This window comes from Abramis brama (assembly GCF_963993115.1).
Source record: "Abramis brama genome assembly, chromosome: 4".
NCBI lineage: Eukaryota > Metazoa > Chordata > Actinopteri > Cypriniformes > Leuciscidae > Abramis > Abramis brama.
In genome coordinates this window covers 50,872,740-50,891,302 of record NC_139966.1, presented here as the reverse complement: position 1 = coordinate 50,891,302, position 18,563 = coordinate 50,872,740, and the positions used below count along the sequence as shown (strand labels likewise).

Genomic DNA, 18,563 nt, shown 5'->3' with positions numbered 1-18,563 from the left:
AACTTGCTGTAAGATTTACAGTCCTGTTTTTTACATATAAGGTAGTAACTCAAAAACTCATACCGGTCGCAGATTGTCTGTTTTGTTGACAGATGATTCATTTTCCACCTATTTTTCCTCTGAATGACAGTGTTGGCCCTAAAACCACATAGTTAATCGTGTGTTTGGCCATATAAGCACGAGATTCACGGTTTATTAGCCGCTCCACTCGAGGATGGGAAAGGTTTGCTAGTGAACTCAGCGTTTGGTAATTTATGTCTGCTTTTACAGTGTGATAATGTGATTCATTGCTTGAGTTGAATCATAGCTCAATTATAAGGTTAGGGCCTCAATGATGACTTTATGGGGGAAAATAATCGTTTCATACAGGTTTTTTGAGTGAGCTGTCCTTCTGCAGGTTTCGCTTCAGTGAGTGTATGTTCAGCTGCTAGGCCTTTTAGATGTAAAGCCACCAGGTTAGAGTTCAGAGGAGGTTTTCAGTCAGTGCTATAAAAGTAAAAAGACCGTCCTCAGCAGGGTAGTGCATCAAAGACAGCGGGGAACTACTTTAACTAACTGTTCGAGATGGAGTTATAAACTTTGTTTGTGTGTGAGAACCCATCTAATTACATTTTCTTCTGAAACTAAAGTTAAAGTTTTTAAATCACTTTTTCTGAAATTAATTTGCACACTGAAGTTAAATCAAGGTGTATTTATCAAATGCACAACAATACAGAATGCAACCGTAATCTCCAAATAAATGACAATGAAATTATGCGAGCTAAATACATTTTATGGATAAAAGGTCCAATGAAAAAGAGCAATTAAAGAGAAAAATATGTGATTTATATAACCGGCACAATGAAGTAATCATGTCTATCTGCAAAGTTTCCCACCTAATTCAGCATTTTATGGTCAACTTTTGATATGCAGCTGTAGAAGACTTAAAACTTCAAAGAGATTCACTCCACTGTGAATCACATGCGAACACTGTAATTTGAGTAGATGTTGTCATAGAAATTTAGTATAGTGCACTATAAAGAATGTTTTACATCTCTGTCAGGTCGTTGGGTCGTCCCTTGCCTGAGCTGCTCCGATAACAGGACTTGTGATTGGAGAGAGGTTGCCTGGCAACCCGACAGATGTTATCACCCCTTGCTGGACCAACTTCAGTTGCAAACCTGCATGATGGACCGGAAGGTGAGGAACCAGGAACCAAAAACAGATTTGTGTGTGTGTGTGTTTGAAAGAAGTCTCTTATTCTCACCAATGCTACATTTATTTGATCATAGTACAGTAATATTGGGAAATATTATTACAATTTAAAATAACTGTTTTCTGTTTTAATATAATTGAAAATATAATGTATTTCTGTGATGGCAACGCTGAATTTTCAGCATCATTACTCCAGTCTTCAGTGTCACATGATCCTTCAGAAATCATTCTAATACGCTGATTTGCTGCTCAATAAACATTTCTTATTATTATCCATGTTGAAAACGAATATTTCTGTGGAAACCATGATACATTTTTTTCAGGATTCTTTTTCAGGATGAAAAAAAGTTCAAATGAACAGCATTTATTTGAAATAATAGAATTTGAAATCTTTTCTAACATTATAAATGTCTTTACAGTCATTTTTGATAATTTAACAATTTCTTAAAAAAATAAAATAAAAAATCTTACTGACCCCAAAATACCCCGGTAGTGTAAAGGCCCATTCACACCAAGGATGATAACTATAAAGATTACGATAAATATATATTCTAAATATCGTTCTCAGTATTGAAGAATAGCAGAATTCACACCACAGCTATAGCGATAACACCACAAATAAACAATATTGTTGGAATCACTTTTAGAACGATTTTATCTAGCCGATGAACAATAAAAACTTTGACAGCCAATCAGAGCTCAAGCATTTAAAGTGGCAGACAAGCATGCGCTTAGAATAAACAGAATGGTATCATCCGCAGGAATGGATGCTTCTATAGTTATTGTTATAGTTATCGTTGTTGGTGTAAACGGGACAATATTTGAATGAGTCGTTAATGGAAGTTATTATAAAGTGTTTACAGTGCTCAGTTTAAATCAACTGTTTGAAATTGCTCTCTTTCTTGATGTTAAAATACATTTCACTGGTTCTTCTGCAGCTGACAGCTTTGCCATATGTGTGTATATACCGTACTGAAGAATAAATTGTGGAAGGCAAATAGCATTGAAGTTCCATTGGCAGAGAGCAGCTGTTTATCAGAGACTAACAGCAGGTGCTGAGCTCACATCAGCCGCATGATTCAATTACACTGCTGCTTTTAAATATGTGTGTATAAGTATGCTGTAAATTCCTCAGAAAGAAGAGGGGAAAGGATTCTGGGAAAGAAAACCATACTCTCTTGTGTTCTACATTTTATTTTTATTTTTTATTTTATTTTTTAGCTTAATGTGATCTGCTCACCTCCTGTGTTTTGGGTTGTTTTTTTTTAAATTATTGCCTAAAGCCCAGCAGGGGTTTTCAGAGCCGTGAGCCAAACCTACAGTCTGTTCCCCCTTCAAACACTCCCTCAGCGCTCATCTTGACAGCATGACTCTTTCCACTTTTCTCGATATAAGACTCACAAGATCAGATCTGACACAAGAAATAGCCACATTACACAAGGGCCCAAGCTCTCGCTATACAGACAAACCACAACCTTCTGACTGCGAGCCCTTCCAACAGGAAAACAGTGACTCTTCAGGAAAGATTGTTTCAAATAAAAGAGCTTTAGATTGTCAAGGACTAGAGTTATACTCATGAATTTGTTTCATGTTAAATCCATTTCTGCAGTCTCAAGGCAGCCCTGTGCTTCGTTTTGAGTTCACAGTGTCATTTCAAATTTGTATGCTATTCATTTTCCTGTACAAAATGCATTTATCTTATTTACAGCCTATGGACACTGTTTGAACTGTTGTTGTATGCCACAAGTGAAAAAAACAACTTCTTATTTTGTATTCCACTGGGGAAAAAATACAGAATACAGGTTTGCAACTTCTGACTTCTTGCTGAAAGTATTTGTCCTTAATCTTGTAAGTATGTCTCCAATGCCCGCTCCCTGAGATCTTGTGATTTAGACTGGCATTCCTGCCAACTTCACTCCAGAAGCGCACACACAGACGAACATCCAAGCTTATCAGACTCTTTTGAAGTGCTTTGTGGCGACTGTGATGCTCAGCAGAGCATATTGTAATTATTACCCTTATAATGACATTATTTATTCACTTCCTTGCATTTGGGTTGGTTGACTGCAGTCTGGTGCTCACAAGGGACTTTTTAATCATTTTAATAATCATAATTATGTAGGCCTATTTATTTAGCATTCATTAAATAATATATATTTTTTTATTTTGCATTAATCCTTTCTTTCAATGATTTAAATTAAATAAAAAAATCAGTTTTTGAATTGGTAAGATTTATGCCAGTCTAATACTATAAATATGCCGTATTCATTACACAAATATACTTGAAGTACTTGAAGCTTCCTGAAAAAAGAAGTTAGTAATATGTTGGACCAATGTGTTTGGAAACATAAATCCTCACGTGAGATAAAGAGACTAAAATCAGTGGCTTAGAAAAAGCTGTTTCATTTTTACACAGGAGTGGGCCCAGTGTTGGGTGTAATTACTGTAATTTAATGCAATACTTTTTAGAATAGAATAGAATAGAATAGAATAGAATAGGTCTTTATTGTCATTGTCACAGGTACAACAAAATTTAAAGTGCTCTCCAGTCAGTGCATCATTGATTGAGTCTATAAAAATATAATTTAAGTGCTAGTGCTAGTTATAAGAACATTTAACAGCATTAGCAGCATACATAAACACACACAGTCATACACACCCAGTCATAGCATAAAAGAGAGAGATACTAGAGAGACTAATAAAGAGACTTTAGAGAGACTAATTAACACAGTAATCAAATTGCATTGTTGAATATTCAATTAGTAGCTAGTAATTAATTACTTTTTTAGAGTAACTTACCCAACACTGGACCCCTCTTGGAGGCAGCCATGTTGAGATCACATGACCAGCAGAATAATAATTTGGTAACCCCGCTATTATGTTTTGAAAACCTTTTGGAAAGATCTATTGTAAAAGAAGATGCATAGTAAAACACTGAAAGACTGACTTGTGCCTTTTAAATGGAGGATTGTGTGTATTGTGCAGTCTATTTTTTGACTTGACAAGATCTGGGTTTAAAGAAGTCAGTCCATGTTTTAAAACATCTGACGTATGTGCATGTTTTCACCCAGGTCCTGTTTATCGGTGACTCCACCAATCGAGGGATGATGTACTACCTGATGGAAAGGGTGAACACCACGCTGGAGGACTGGGACAAGGCCCACGACACCATCGTCTACCACAATCTGAACCAGGGCCGAACTATCGTCAGCTACTCCTACTACCCACAATTCTGGCTGCCAAAGTCCCAGAGACCCACCTTTCAAAGAGCTCTGCAGCAACTTCTAGAAAGGTGTGTGTGTGTGTGTGTACGTGCACGCTGGAGGACGTTTGTGGCTGTGGCTGTGGCTCCATGTGGCTGTGGATTGCACCCATTAAGCTGTGAATGTGAGGGTTTGGTGTCGGTGGTAAAGGCCTTGTTAACACACTGAATGACTCTGGCAGTGTGTTTGATGGTGGGATGTGGGCTGTATGTGGTTGGCAGTCTGTGTGTCAGATCAGAGTATCTCAGCAGGAACGGTAACCGCTGCTGGCTCAGCGCGCTGTTGATCTCGCACAGCTACTGATGTGGGCAGAAGGGTGGGATATGCAGCACAGATGTGATTGTGTTTGTGTTTGAGTGTGTTTTAGTGTGCATCTGTTAGGGACGTGTTTTGGGAGCTGCTTGAATGATCTGACACTTTTTGTTTTTGCAAAATGAAATTAATAAGCAGGATTTCGATTTGTTTTAGTGGTGGAAAACGAAACATTTTGCAGTTTGAATACATTTTTTGTTTTGTTTTTACTTGGAATTGTGGGTCAGTTCTTGGCATCAATGGCATGGATCGTTGGTTATGTTTTCAGAACGTGGTGCTGATCTTTAACCTCTTCTTTAAAACCACTTCCACCGGGACAGGTCACAACCCCTGGAGAACTCACCTCAGACAGTGCTGGTCGCTGGAGGGGTGCAGTGGCTGAACCTGAACCATTTGAGGACCATTCAACAGGTTTTACAGAGGTAAACATGAACCCAAATGCCACACAAATGCCACAGACTGTTCATTATTAGCTTGAGTTGACCACATTTTAATTAATAAAGTTCCAATGGCAAATACTTTTCTTCCTTTTTAAGTTTGCTGGTTTTGCTTTGTGTGGTTTACTACCAATCTGACTGTGTGGCTTTTAATACTTAAAGGGTTAGTTCACCCAAAAATGAAAATTCTGTCAGTAATTACTCACCCTCATGTTGTTCCAACCGCGTAAGACCTTCGTTCATCTTCGGAACATAAATTAAGATTTTTTTGATGAAATCTGAGTGCTGGATCACTTCTCCATAGGCTGCTACGTGACCGAAACTTGCTGGCCCAGAAAAGTTATTAAAGAGATCGTTAATATAGTCCAAGTGACTACAGTGGCTCAATCTTAAGTATATCAAGCGACGAGAATACTTTTTGTGCGCAAAAACAAACAAAAATAACGACTTTATTCCACTATTCATTTCCATCTCTCTGGGCCTCGTAGTGTTTTTGCGCTGCGCGTCTGTTACACGTCATCACGCATCACACACATGACCAGCGTCGGCCAATAGTGAGCCTACGTGGTGACGTGTAACACAGACGCGCTGCGCAAAAACACTACGTGAACCAACTAGAGGCCCAGAGAGAAGGAAATGAATAGTGGAATAAAGTCGTTATTTTTGTTTGTTTGTGCGCACAAAAAGTATCCTCGTCGCTTTATATACTTAAGATTGAGCCACTGTAGTCACTTGGACTATATTAACGATCTCTTTAATAACTTTTCTGGGCCAGCAAGTTTCGGTCACCTAGCAGCCTATGGAGCAGTGATCCAGCACTCAGATTTCATCAAAAATATCTTAATTTGTGTTCCGAAGATGAACGAAGGTCTTACGCGGTTGGAACAACATGAGGGTGAGTAATTACTGACAGAATTTTCATTTTTGGCTGAACTAACCCTTTAACATCATATCTCTAATTTATCTCCAAGGGAGGGTCTTGAGAACATCATGGTGGTGGTGAAGTCTTTAGGAATGGGTTTCCATCTGCCTGTGGATGGTATTCGCTCCCTTCCACTGGTAAGGACCACTGGAGACCATGAGAGGTCCTTGCATGGATCTCGTCTGTATTCATTAATTTATTGACGTTCTTTATAATCTTCATTCATTTGTTCTAGAATGGAGTGCAAGAACTCTATAATGTGAACAAGAATATTCTGGAAAGTGCCAAGGATCTTGGATTTGAGGTCATTGACACTCTCAGCATCACTATGGGTCGTTATAAGGAGTTCCTGCAGGGACGATGTGCCTGCCATTTTCATGAGGTAAAATCAAAAAGAGATTAACACTACCGTTCAAAAGTTTGGGGTAGAAATGAATATTTTTATAAACCGAGAACTCATTATAAAAGGATGCATTTATAATATTACAAAATATATTTATTTCAAATAAATTCTGTTCTTTTGAAGTGCTGTTCTTTCTAATCACTAATAATCTTTTCAAGGATCAATGGACACTGATTACACAATCTTACAGGCCCCAAACTGTTCAATAGTAATTCTGTACTACAGTAAAAAGTGTTATACAATGATTTAAAATGAATGAAAGTCCAGTTATGCTGAATAAAGACCTGCCTCGCATAGACACTTCTATTCATTTAAAGCCATTTTAAATTTTAAAGCCAACTTATTTTAATAACCATGTTGTTGAACTTGGGTCTCTGTGCTAATTCTATAAATTTGTATCTGTAGTTATATTATTATGGATGTAATTCACTGCGCAGAAGGCACATCTAATTGACATTGTGTTTTTTAGATCCACACATACATGTGTGTGAATGAAACAGTTCTACCAATCGCACTCCCAGATCCTGCTAGAAACACTTTTCCAGCCTTCCAGTCCCATAAATCTTTTACAAGAGAAGCCATTCCTTTTTTTACTTCACCCTAAATGTGATTTGCGGATCAGTTAATAAGTAATTAGCAATTAGGCAGGTTTTTATTAGCCAATAAAGAGCAGGTTGGGAACAGATGTATTAGCTCACTAAGTGTGTGAAGTGGTGGTAGAAACACCAAACCTGCTCACATATGGGACTGATATCACTGTAGAGCGGCCACATCTGACAACAGGCCAGCAGATTTAGACCAGACAAACTTAACGACACATAAGGGTCTTTTTAGCTTAAGTTTTAAAGGAGCCGTTGTTTGGTTTTTGATTACTTTTTTTTTTTTTTTGTTATTTAGTGCTCAGAGGAAACAAGTTCTTAACTGTTAAGTATTTTGTAGAGCAGGGAGCTAATAAGAATTGGCCATTTAAAGAGGATATAAAACTGAAAGGGGATAAAGACTAGATTCCTAATTTAAAAAATGTGTCCCATGTCAGAGAACGGAGCCACACACGCAGATAGGTTATTTGCTTACATGATCAAAATCTCTCATTCCCTGTGTATTGGGTGCAGCAGTCGGGTTCTGGAAGTAAAAACTGACCATTTTCTCCATTAGGAAGTAGATTTTTAACAATAACTTATGATGAACCATTAAAGACAGACCTAATGTGAGCTTCAAAGTTGTTAACCAATGCTAGATGCTTTTGTTGAAGCCATCAAACGCATTGTTTCAACTTATTTTTTAAATAATTGTTTAACAGCTGAATTTGTGGGGGAAAACTACATTGTCCATGATGAAAATCCCACCAATCAGGGAGTCGTAACCAGGCTATTTTTTCTATAGATATATTCATCAATTGTAAATGAATACTTTTATATTTCTCCATTTTTAATTTGATTGTTGTTCGCAATGCTTCATGGGATTGTAGCTTTTTTTCCCCCTCATTAAAGCCATTAAGTACACAGCCTTGTACCTTTGTCTTTTTGTCCCATTTTCAAATACTTTTTTGCTTCAAATAAACTTTGCGTTGTTGTGATTTTGTGATTCACCTTGTTGCTGGTTGGCTTGGTTCCTGACTTATAAATCTTTAACAAAGACTTTTTTAAATTCCCAAAGGGAAAAATACTTCTCAATACTGCTGAAAAAGTGGATGGGCACTAATGCTTTAATATGGCAAAGATCAACCTGTGTTGGAGCACCCCACTGCACATTTTGTATGTCAACTCCTCATCTCATTAGTAGAGACACCAAGACCTGAATTGGGTGTAGATAAGGGAGACGTACAAAATGCGCAGTGCTCCGGGACAGGGACAGGTTTGAAACCCCCTGGCATAGATCATCGATTAGCTCAGATGATTCTAAAGAAATCAGATTGACCAAGAAATGTCTTTGAAGATCATTTTACTTTGTTTGCAGGTCTATAAGCTTCCATTTCCAACCGCTGCTTCCCAAAGAAATGTGAAGATCTTGAAGTTTGGTGGAGAAAGTGGGAACCCGGCCAACGAGCAAACGGGGCTTCAACAGCACGAGGATCCATCGTCTCCACCTGACGTGTCCTACCACGTAAAGGGACCAGTGAACGCGGTGTACTCGGAGATCTTCCTCAGCAGGATATGTGTGAATCACGCCGTCAACGGGACCATTCGCCAACAGTGACAAAAAGACATTTAGCGGCTGGTGACGCTAACCTGTGCTTGTTGTTCAGGTGTGTGTGTGTCTGAATGAGCTATGTATGTATGTGTGTGTGTGTGTGTGTGTGTGTGTGTATGTGTTGAGAAAGGGCTAAACTGTGCACACCGCTTGGTCTAAATCAGTGGTTCTCAAACTTTTTTCGTCGTAAACCTTAAACCTTTAAAAAAATCCCTGGGGGGCGCGCCCCACACTTTGAGAACCACTGGTGTAAATCTACTAAACCATATGCTGTATCAAAGTGGTAAATTGGAGGGCGAGTTAGGTAGGTGTCTGTTTGTGCATGTGTGTTTCTGTGTAGAGCGATCCAGATGGAAAAGGGGTGTGGAGGGTTCAATGAGACCCCCTGAAGCCCTGTCAAATGACTTTGGCAGCTGTGGCTTAAGGGCAGGCAGTGGCTGCAGTGCGAAGCTGATGAAAAAACTGTGAAGACAGTCTTCAAACAGCCTTTCAAAAACGTTCCTACAACGCTCATGCAACATTCCCACAATGCTGCTACTGCTGAACCATGGGCTGAAATGTTCCCAATATGTTTTGGGAACGTTTTGCAGCTGCTATGGAGTGCCTTTGATGTCACCCCTGCCTCACATTGTCACTTTTATGGAAGCTCGGGCAATGTTTTGAAGTCTAGCTTTACACCCCCTTTCCTTCACATGCCAGGTTCATCAAGTATTTATGAAGTATGTTCTATGCCAAAGGTCTTATGAAGTATATTTTATGTTGTAGTATTACTGTCTTATGTTCCTCACACATATTTCTATGTTTATTTTCTATTTCTACATTTATTTTTCTACCAGTGTTTTCTAGTGCCTTTAATAATAATCTGTGTAAAATGTTATAAATGCTGTTTACAAAGAAGAGGTTATTTATACTTTTTTGATGGTAAGAATTTTTATATTGTTGCTGGATTTACTCTAAATTGCTGGAATGCATGATGTTTCAGTTGTCCATAATTTACGTTAAACAGGAAGTGGTTCATGGAGAGAAAAATAGCAGGATTTATTTGAAATATCTTATAAAATAACTTATCTTCCCACCAGTTACTTGAAGTAATATAAATGAACCCATGAACCCGCATGAGGTGACACGTAAAGATTCCGCAGCGCGTGATTACTCTCTTATTGACATGAGTTTTAGGGTCAATTTATTACATATGTTTTGAATTTTATAAAGGGCTGTGCCAAGGTATCTGTCTTTTTGTAACCTACATGAAATGTGTGATTCCAACAGTCAACATGAAATGTAACTTAACATCACAAACAATTAAAAATGTATATTTTCATAATTTAAAACAAATTGGTTCTTGAATTTATCAAATGTTTTTTTTTCTTCTTCTTCTTATATTTAATTTGATTCTACCATTTAGGTCACAGGCTATTTTAGCAGAAAAATAATTTGACGTGTAGTGTAGTTCATGCAAATATAAAACTTTTGCTGAAAAAGAACCCTTTTTATTAAAATGTATTCAAAAAGCCTTTTTATAGCATTATCATAGTCCTTTTTATGATATAATTACATATCAACTTTTTACTTTTACTTTTTTTTATTATTGATTATCTAAGGCAGTTTTCCCCAACTTTTTTTTGTACCCCCATAGTAAGACGTAAGTCTCCCTTAATCGACTCCAAATCAGAAATGTATGGTGGTTTCGACTAATATATTGGAAATCATTATTAAAGTTGATTATCAATAACTATAGGTGAAAACAAAGTAGCACGTCAAAGTAGAAAATATACTCTGTGCTCGTCGTTTTAGTTATTTATGTTTTATAAGCAAAATCGAAATCCTTAGTTCCCCCATTTGGGAAGATCCACTTTAACGTTTATGTATGTATATATAAGTTTCACTAATAATAAAAGATAGATTTAAATGATTAATTTACTTAAGTTATTTTATAATAGTCGACGCTTTTGAAAGTTATTATATTATTTGAACACTGTGGGCAGTTATTAAATCTCAACATTTTTTATTTTAAATGGTTTTACCCTGTCTAAGCGTCAGCGTTTCTGCTGTTCTACCTTTTATGTTAACCTTTTAAAAAACAATGTTTTAAGTCTATGTTAAATATGCTCAGTTAAATACTAAAGTCCTTTTTATTCTTAACACAGTCCTTTCAATCTCACAAAAACCCGAGTGTACTTGATTCTTTCTCGCTTTGCTCTCTCACAGAGCTCCAAGCCAACATCGCTTTGTCCAATCAGTGTTAACAACGGTCGTACCTTCTGAATATTAATGAAGCTTTCCAACCAATCACGATGTGGGAGCGCTGCACATGAGAGTGTTTAGTTGCGCGCTTTCCAACAGCAGTATATAACTGTTTGTGTCTATTTGAGTTCGCAGTGATGGCGAAGGTGACTTCTTGGTGGTTAGATGGTTTTTTTTCGTACCTGCGACTTCATGGATACATGAAAGGAGACTTGTGAATTTTAAAGCACCGTTTGTGGATTACATACGCTAGATATTAGATGTAGTGGACCGGTATGAGTCGTCTTTGTCCTAACGTTCAGTTCGGGACTTGTTAAATGAAGTGGACATGGATAAAATCGGTTGTGGAATACATGCAATTTGCAATTTATTCATTATATGGCTCTCAGTTTGCCCTCTGTGCTCTCAAGGGAGTTGGATGTAAGTAAAAAAGTGCTGTGTCGTTTTTGCTGTCAAATATTGTTTGAATAAAATGTTTGAAAATTGTCTCCTTTTCCTCGGGCCTGGTTATGGCATTTCAATCCAGGCCGACAGGAGAGGAGAACCGCTTCTGATCTTTGTGTCACACTGCTCCGCATCACAGGTGGTTGGGCATCACATCTGTAGGAGTGCCCGAGAAGTTGGGTTGCGCGCATTTGCCCCTGTCGCACAAGCAGAAGGAGCTGTGCGCGCGCAAACCTCACCTTCTACCGAGCGTTAAAGAGGGCGCGCGCCTGGGCATCACCGAGTGCCAAACGCAGTTCAAACACGAACGCTGGAACTGCTCGACCCGACGGGACCCGAACGTGTTCGGCTACGAGCTCACCAGTGGTATGCATGCAATGTCACATTGAAATAGATTTAATTTGAATGTCCATTAATTATTATTATTTTTTTTAACTATGCAGTTTACTTTATCAATGAAAGTAAATAATATAAATTTTGACCAGCATAAAGTAGGCCTACTAAAACTTGGGGGGACAGAGATGATTTTTTTTTACGCTTAAAAAAAGTGGGAATGAAAATTTATATTAAAAACATTCATAAAAATCATTACATCGATATAATGATTGATACATTGAAAAAGGTAGAAATATCGTCAAACTTTAAACGTTTGATGATCACTGTATTGCTAGTATATTATTTCTTTCAATATTAGTCTCGTAAAGCAGGTTATTCACCTTCAGATGTCAATGATAAAATTATGTGTAAAAGCAGAATATTATTATTTTTTTTAAATATGTTATGCATATAACGTTATGTGGTTACTGGACACTTAAAATAATCAGTATCTTCAATTGACATAAGAAAAACAAGTTTCTGTCGTATAATGAGAGATTATCACTTTGCAATTGTTTAAAGCATCTGAATGTTTTTAATTGACTGTCAACCCTATGTTTGACCACTTAATGACTGATTTGAAATGCTGATTCATGTGTTGATCAGAGATTTTATTTAGGAAACAGCTGTGAACCCACATCTGTTTTAGGTTAACAATCTCTATACTAAATTTACTATGGTCTTCAGCTGGCCCTGAATTTAATGCATACAGGATTAGCATGATTACAAAACAAAGAGTCCAACTGACATGCTAGAACGTGTTTCTTGATTTTTGTGAATTCATATAAGATTTACCCCAAGTTTCTGTCTCAGAGCATTTCAAATCCAAGCAAATAACCTTTAAACACAATCCATCCATGAAATGTATATCAGAGATATTTACTTAATGTGCAAAACAGTGACTTTAAAAACCACATCTTTTCAATAGGCTGTTCAGAATTTGGTTACACTTTATTTTAGTGTCCTTGTACACATGTAGTTAACTGTAAATTTTGCATAATTACGTGCAGCTAACCCTAAACCAAACCCTAAATGTATAATTGCATTCTAACAAGGACACCTTAAATATAGTGTAACCCCGAATTTTTATAGCATCATCTGTTCTCACAATAATAAATTAAAAAATAAAAACTTCAGCCAAACATTTTTGCTCATTTTTATAGTGGGAAATCAGTGTTTCTCTGTATGAATGTAAGTAACATTCCCAGACTCCTCTGCTCTGATACTGCTGCACTGAGATGTCCTGCTGGATATCTCACATTCCCATATTTTCTGGTTGTTTCAACATTTGTAAGTACTAGATCGGCATCTTGCTTACATTCTCTTTTTTTTTTTTTTTTAAGGGACAAAAGAGACAGCATTTATCTACTCGGTAATGGCTGCCGGGCTGGTTCACGCAGTCACGCGTTCTTGCAGTGCAGGCAATATGACAGAGTGTTCGTGTGATACGAGTCTGTTGGGCAGCGGTTCGCCTACAGAGGGCTGGCACTGGGGAGGGTGCTCCGATGACATCGCCTTTGGGACTTTGTTCAGCCGCCGCTTCATCGAAAATGCGGTAAAGAACACATCAGCCCGTGGTGAGGACGCCCTGCTCACTATGAACCAGCATAACAGCGAGGCTGGGAGACAGGTGGGTGACACACAACTAACCTTTCTATTGTGCATTGTTCACTAGTTAGAATAATGTTGAAAGAAATGAGATACACAACAGTGACTGCTCGCTTATTTTTTCCCTTAATATTCTCCTTAGAGACTTTAATAAAGGCTTTAATAAGAAGTCATGGACTTAAACCAACCAACCCTGAGAGAAATAATAACATTCCAAACTTTATTTGTAACAAAAACGTATATTAATTTAACAAATCGACAAAGGTACAAGACTTAATGTACTTAATGTCTTTTATGAAGGCATAAACTAAAATCCCAAAAGTATTGCAAATTATGTAATCAATTCACTGCTTCATGGGAGTGTGTGGTCGTTGCTTTTGCCGTAATTTCGGTTTCCATCAGGACTTTTTTGATCTCTTTTGAGATTTTTAAGTTGAAATCACACTGACTTGCAGCTTTTACAGAAGCATATGTCATTGCTTTATATAGTTATCATCAAATGATAATCGTGGAGAAAATGGGATTTTTAATTCGGAATCGTGGTGGTTGCCCTTCATTGACATACTGAGAAAATTTCTTGCCTTTCCATTCACATTTTGAGTGACATATGTCAAGTTGAAGCATCAATGTGCATGTGACTTTGCTTGCCTGCTTTAAAAAGACAGCAAAAGACCTAGCGAGCTTTCATAGTTCAGGGCTATACAGGGTTTCCCTGTATAGATGCTAATTCACTCTAATTGGAGAAAATATGAAAAGTGTGATAGTGGAGGAAATGTCCACCCTCATACAGCATTCTTGCAACATTCATAAAGCATTCAAGGTTGTCTTAAAGCCTCGTTTATAAACGGCCTTGTATCATCTTTAAAATTCGATACTGATGGTCCAACACAAGGTTTCCTCAATCACCTCAAGGTTTTATGCAAGACGACAAACTTGTATGTATTTACCATTTAAAATATGACCGTTTTCTCCAGCAAATGAATCTTTGACTTGTTCTAACTGACAATAGAAACTATTTCAAAACAACCAAATAAGAACAGAAATAGTAATGGGCTGCTCCAGCTCTGGCAATTTATCGCTCAAATGAGTTACATCTCCCCACATGTTCTTGATTAATCTAAGAAGCTGATGATTTGCACGGAATTCCACAGCCTTGACTGAAGAACACTTGTAAGTGTTTGGAGAGCCTAAACCACAGCTCTGGTTGGAAACCACCAAGGAGCGTTCAAGCGAGACAAAATTCCCCTCAAGTCAGTGAAGGGCCCCTGTAATCCTTCACCCAAACGAATGCTCCTATTTTATGAAAGTCGTCAGCTCACAAAATACTCCTTCCACTTACATGGTGCGGAACATGAAGGGAAGGAAGGACATAAAATCTCCATCTTTAAAAATTATATAGTCCTTGGAAATGTGGTTTATAGTCAACCAGGGTTAACTCTCCCGGAGATTTACATTAGTTCCGCGTTTTTGCCTGAAGTCCAGAAAGTCTGTCAAAATAAATTGCGAAAATGTTGGAAGGCTGAAATTGAATCAGTTCACATGTCTGCATGCTTGCATAGAAAAACAAGCTGCTCTCCTGATCTCAGCTTCTTTCTATTGTCGATCAGATATATAATGCTCTCCTTATCCTATTCCTCTACAGGCGGTGGCCAAAACAATGTTGACAGACTGCCGCTGTCATGGCGTGTCGGGTTCGTGTGCGGTAAAGACGTGTTGGCGCACAATGGCCGCGTTTGAGCGTGTGGGTGCCTACCTGAAGGAGCGCTACGAGACCAGCGTTCAGGTGGTGGAGCGTTCCAAACGTAAGGTGCGACGTAAGGACAAAGACCAACGCCACGTGCCTATCGCCAAAGAGGAGTTAATATTCCTCAACAAATCGCCAAATTACTGCTTGGAGGACCGACGGTTGGGCGTGACGGGGACCAGGGGCCGCAGGTGTAACAGGACTTCAGTCGGGCCGGACGGCTGCAACCTGCTGTGCTGTGGGCGGGGCTACAACACACACGTGGTACGACACGTAGAGCGCTGCGAGTGTAAGTTCGTCTGGTGCTGTTACGTTCGGTGTCGGCGCTGTGAGACGATGAACGACATGCACACTTGCAAGTAGAGCAACTACTTGGGGAGGGTTGGAAAGATCTCCTGAGACAAGGCCTTGTGAGAGGAAGCGGACCTTCTTTTCGCCGTTGGGCCTATCAAACAAGTATGTTGACAAAATATCCATGGCAACCAGCAATCCACAGCAAAAACCAGGGAGAAATGGTATAATCCCCTTTAAGTACACATGCGTAACTCTTGGGCTTCAAATGGGAATCAAGCCATTTTGTATATAATGACTGTGGAATATAACTGGAACATAAAGGGAACTGAAATACTGAACTGCAGAGAAAAGTGTAAATAGATTATTTTTTGGGGGGGGTTATATTGAGGGCTCCTTCAGTTAATGATGAATTATAATGGGAATTATGTAGATAATATGCCAGGATATTTTTGATATGTAGGTTCCAATTGAGAATCCCTTAATAAATAATTCCCAAAGGATGTATTCTGCAATTTTAGCTTTGTTTTCTGCATTTAAATGTATATATTAAATTATGAACAATCGACATATGCGATTACAATTACACCTCGTTTTTGAGTTTGAAAAACTTAAATAAAATTAGTTTTTTAGAGACCATGAACATTCTTTTTGCTTGTGACTGTTGATGTTTCTCCCTCTGCTCCTTCCATCCTAAACAAATAAACGCGAATAATTCCCGAAAGTGTACAGTAGATAACGGGGGTGTTCTGCAGTTGCGGCTTTATCGATTTACAATTTAAATGTATATTCCAAAGTACAAATCATGGTTGTCGTTTTTCTAGTTCTTATTTCTTGTGACTGATGTTTGTGTCTCATTCGTTTCCTCTTAAGCTGTAATCCCACACACACACACATCTCTGAAAAAGTAGTGCTTTGCTAGAAGTAACAGAGTTGTGCCAAATACCATGGTTGCATTCTCTTAAAAGGCTCTTAAATGCTAATGCGAATGGCCCTTTTATGTAGCCACATTCCAAGCAACGGGACGGTGACAATTTACGGCTGCATACGCAGAACATATCAGAGATCTTCTGTCCAGTGACAGAAAGAAAAATTCCTGTGAGTTCTTGCACATGCTGGCAAATCTATTAAAGTCGGTGGAAAATCTCGCTCACGTTGCATTTCGTGATTTCACTCTGAATGCCTTCTTGTTCATTCTCATGTGGTTGTATTTACCGCTGAGTGGAAGTTGCATCAAGCTTTCTTAAAAACTGTAAAATCACTTAAGACTATTCTCCACAGTGATTTTCACAAAGACTTTCAACCCAATTCCATCCAGTAAATGAATCCCTTTTGGAAATGTTGCCTTTTCACACACTGTTTTAACAAAGTATGTTCCCCATAGAACATATTTATGGAAATCTGTAAAAATCTCTTCATTCTTCTTTCCAAGAAAAAACACATTGTTCTTTGTAAGTTCTAGTTACGAAACTTGTCATAATTTCGGCGAATTCTTCGCATTGTGGGCGACACGCTGACCAATCGCAGACAGCATCCATTGAAATCTTGCATTAATCACTGCAACTCTCCAGGTACATTTTCAGGAGCAGCGCTGAGACCTTCAGCCCTGGAAACTTGGTGGCAACCCATTCTGGAGAGAGACATCATGCAGACGAAAGGAGTCCACGTGTACGCATCTGTTCTCTCTGACGTAGCCAACAACTCAGGTGGCTGCCAGACTTTCGGTGCCTTCTTTCACCCCTCTCATTCTTTTTAGTATGTGTTTAATGGTTAAATCATGATTTGTCAAATCAAATCTGCTGTTCTTCAATATTGCCTTTTCAGGGTTTGTTCCGCCATTGCTAATGAGCTGAAACTGTTTCTTAATGTTCTGGTGAGGAAAAAGCAGCTCCACAACTGTTAAAACAAAGACAAATATTTCTGCAGATGAAATTCAGTAATAATCAGTAATTGAAGAATATCCGTATACTTTATTATAATTATTCAGCCTTTTTTACTGTTTGCTGAGCCCCAGAGGTTTTTGAGGCATGTCCATGCAATATTTTACATTTCTTTAATGTAAGATGAATATACATTTTGTTTTCTGAATATTATTTTATTTTTTTCTGTGTGTGCTGTTGAGTAGAGACTGAAAGCAACACAGTGGGTGGTGCGACCACATGCACACACGCACAATATATTTTGGATGTAAGTTTGATCCACGCTGCCCTGTGGAGACCGGGGTCATTGCTGTCTTCCTGATCATCGTTCATCTTTTGTCTCATGTGTGAATGATCAGTTATGTCCATCCAAGCATAGCATTACATCCGAAGCCAAGAGTCACGCTTTTTCCACTGGCCCATTCCTGCACGCTCTATGGGTGGTGCCATGCTCTATACGCCTTCCCAGAAGTCTGTAGGGGCTCGTGGCTGTGTCTGGTTGTGTTGGTTAAGGCCTGAGGGGTTTTGGATTGGCGGCACCGTTTTCCTGCCAATAACTGTTGCTTGAATGTCGAAAATTCCCACAACAACTGCTGTAGTCAATGTTAAGATTCTACACACGTCCTTTAGTGCTTGCTCTGCCTTAATTCATTCTGTATGTTTTCTTTGTTTCTTTTTTTCTTACTATATCTCACCCTACTGCTATGAAGTGATTGTTTAAAGCAATTCATCAGTCATTCTGATCATATATGAAATGGGTTAACTTTTCTTGTCTTGTATACGTATGGGAGGAATATGAACAGAATGGATCTATCCATCAGTGACATAATGGTATCTGCCTCCATCTGGTGGATCACATAGTCTTGCCAGAGAAGACCACAAGAGGGGGAGATGAAGATCATTATTTCAGCACACTCACTCTTGGTTAACTTTAGGCTATACTCAAATATATTTAACTTTGTTTTGGATTTGTTCAGAATACTGCCTTAAATAGATGAGGCAAAAAGTTAATGAAAACATGCAAAACACACGCAATTTTTCTTTTGCATTATTATTTTACAAATCATGTAAAGGAGCTATATGTATGACGTTAGTTAGCACACATGACGTTGCCCTATATATGACAATTTTTACATTGAAATTCATGTAAAAATGTAGCCTTTTACATTTGCTTATATATTTTTGAAAGGAGGTAATTTAGTAGCAGGCGATTCACA

General features: G+C 38.3%; 2 protein-coding genes across 2 annotated transcripts in view; both read left to right on the top strand.

The window, feature by feature from the left end:
* cped1 (cadherin-like and PC-esterase domain containing 1) overlaps positions 1 to 10,070 on the top strand; it is a 51,163-nt gene extending 41,093 nt beyond the window's left edge. Inside the window, exons 16-21 of the mRNA XM_084112702.1 lie at positions 1,043 to 1,179; positions 4,266 to 4,486; positions 5,090 to 5,191; positions 6,178 to 6,265; positions 6,364 to 6,510; positions 8,488 to 10,070. Coding sequence (XP_083968828.1) covers positions 1,043 to 1,179; positions 4,266 to 4,486; positions 5,090 to 5,191; positions 6,178 to 6,265; positions 6,364 to 6,510; positions 8,488 to 8,727 — 935 coding nt within the window. The 3' untranslated portion in view covers positions 8,728 to 10,070. The remainder of the gene's footprint in view (positions 1 to 1,042; positions 1,180 to 4,265; positions 4,487 to 5,089; positions 5,192 to 6,177; positions 6,266 to 6,363; positions 6,511 to 8,487) is intronic.
* Positions 10,071 to 11,098: 1,028 nt separating this feature from the next.
* On the top strand, positions 11,099 to 16,068 carry wnt16 (wingless-type MMTV integration site family, member 16). Its single transcript, XM_084113112.1, has 4 exons — positions 11,099 to 11,385; positions 11,549 to 11,775; positions 13,128 to 13,414; positions 15,035 to 16,068. The coding sequence occupies exons 1-4, from the start codon at positions 11,294 to 11,296 to the stop codon at positions 15,497 to 15,499; spliced, it is 1,071 nt and encodes a 356-aa protein (XP_083969238.1). The 5' UTR covers positions 11,099 to 11,293; the 3' UTR covers positions 15,500 to 16,068.
* Positions 16,069 to 18,563: the final 2,495 nt, after the last annotated feature.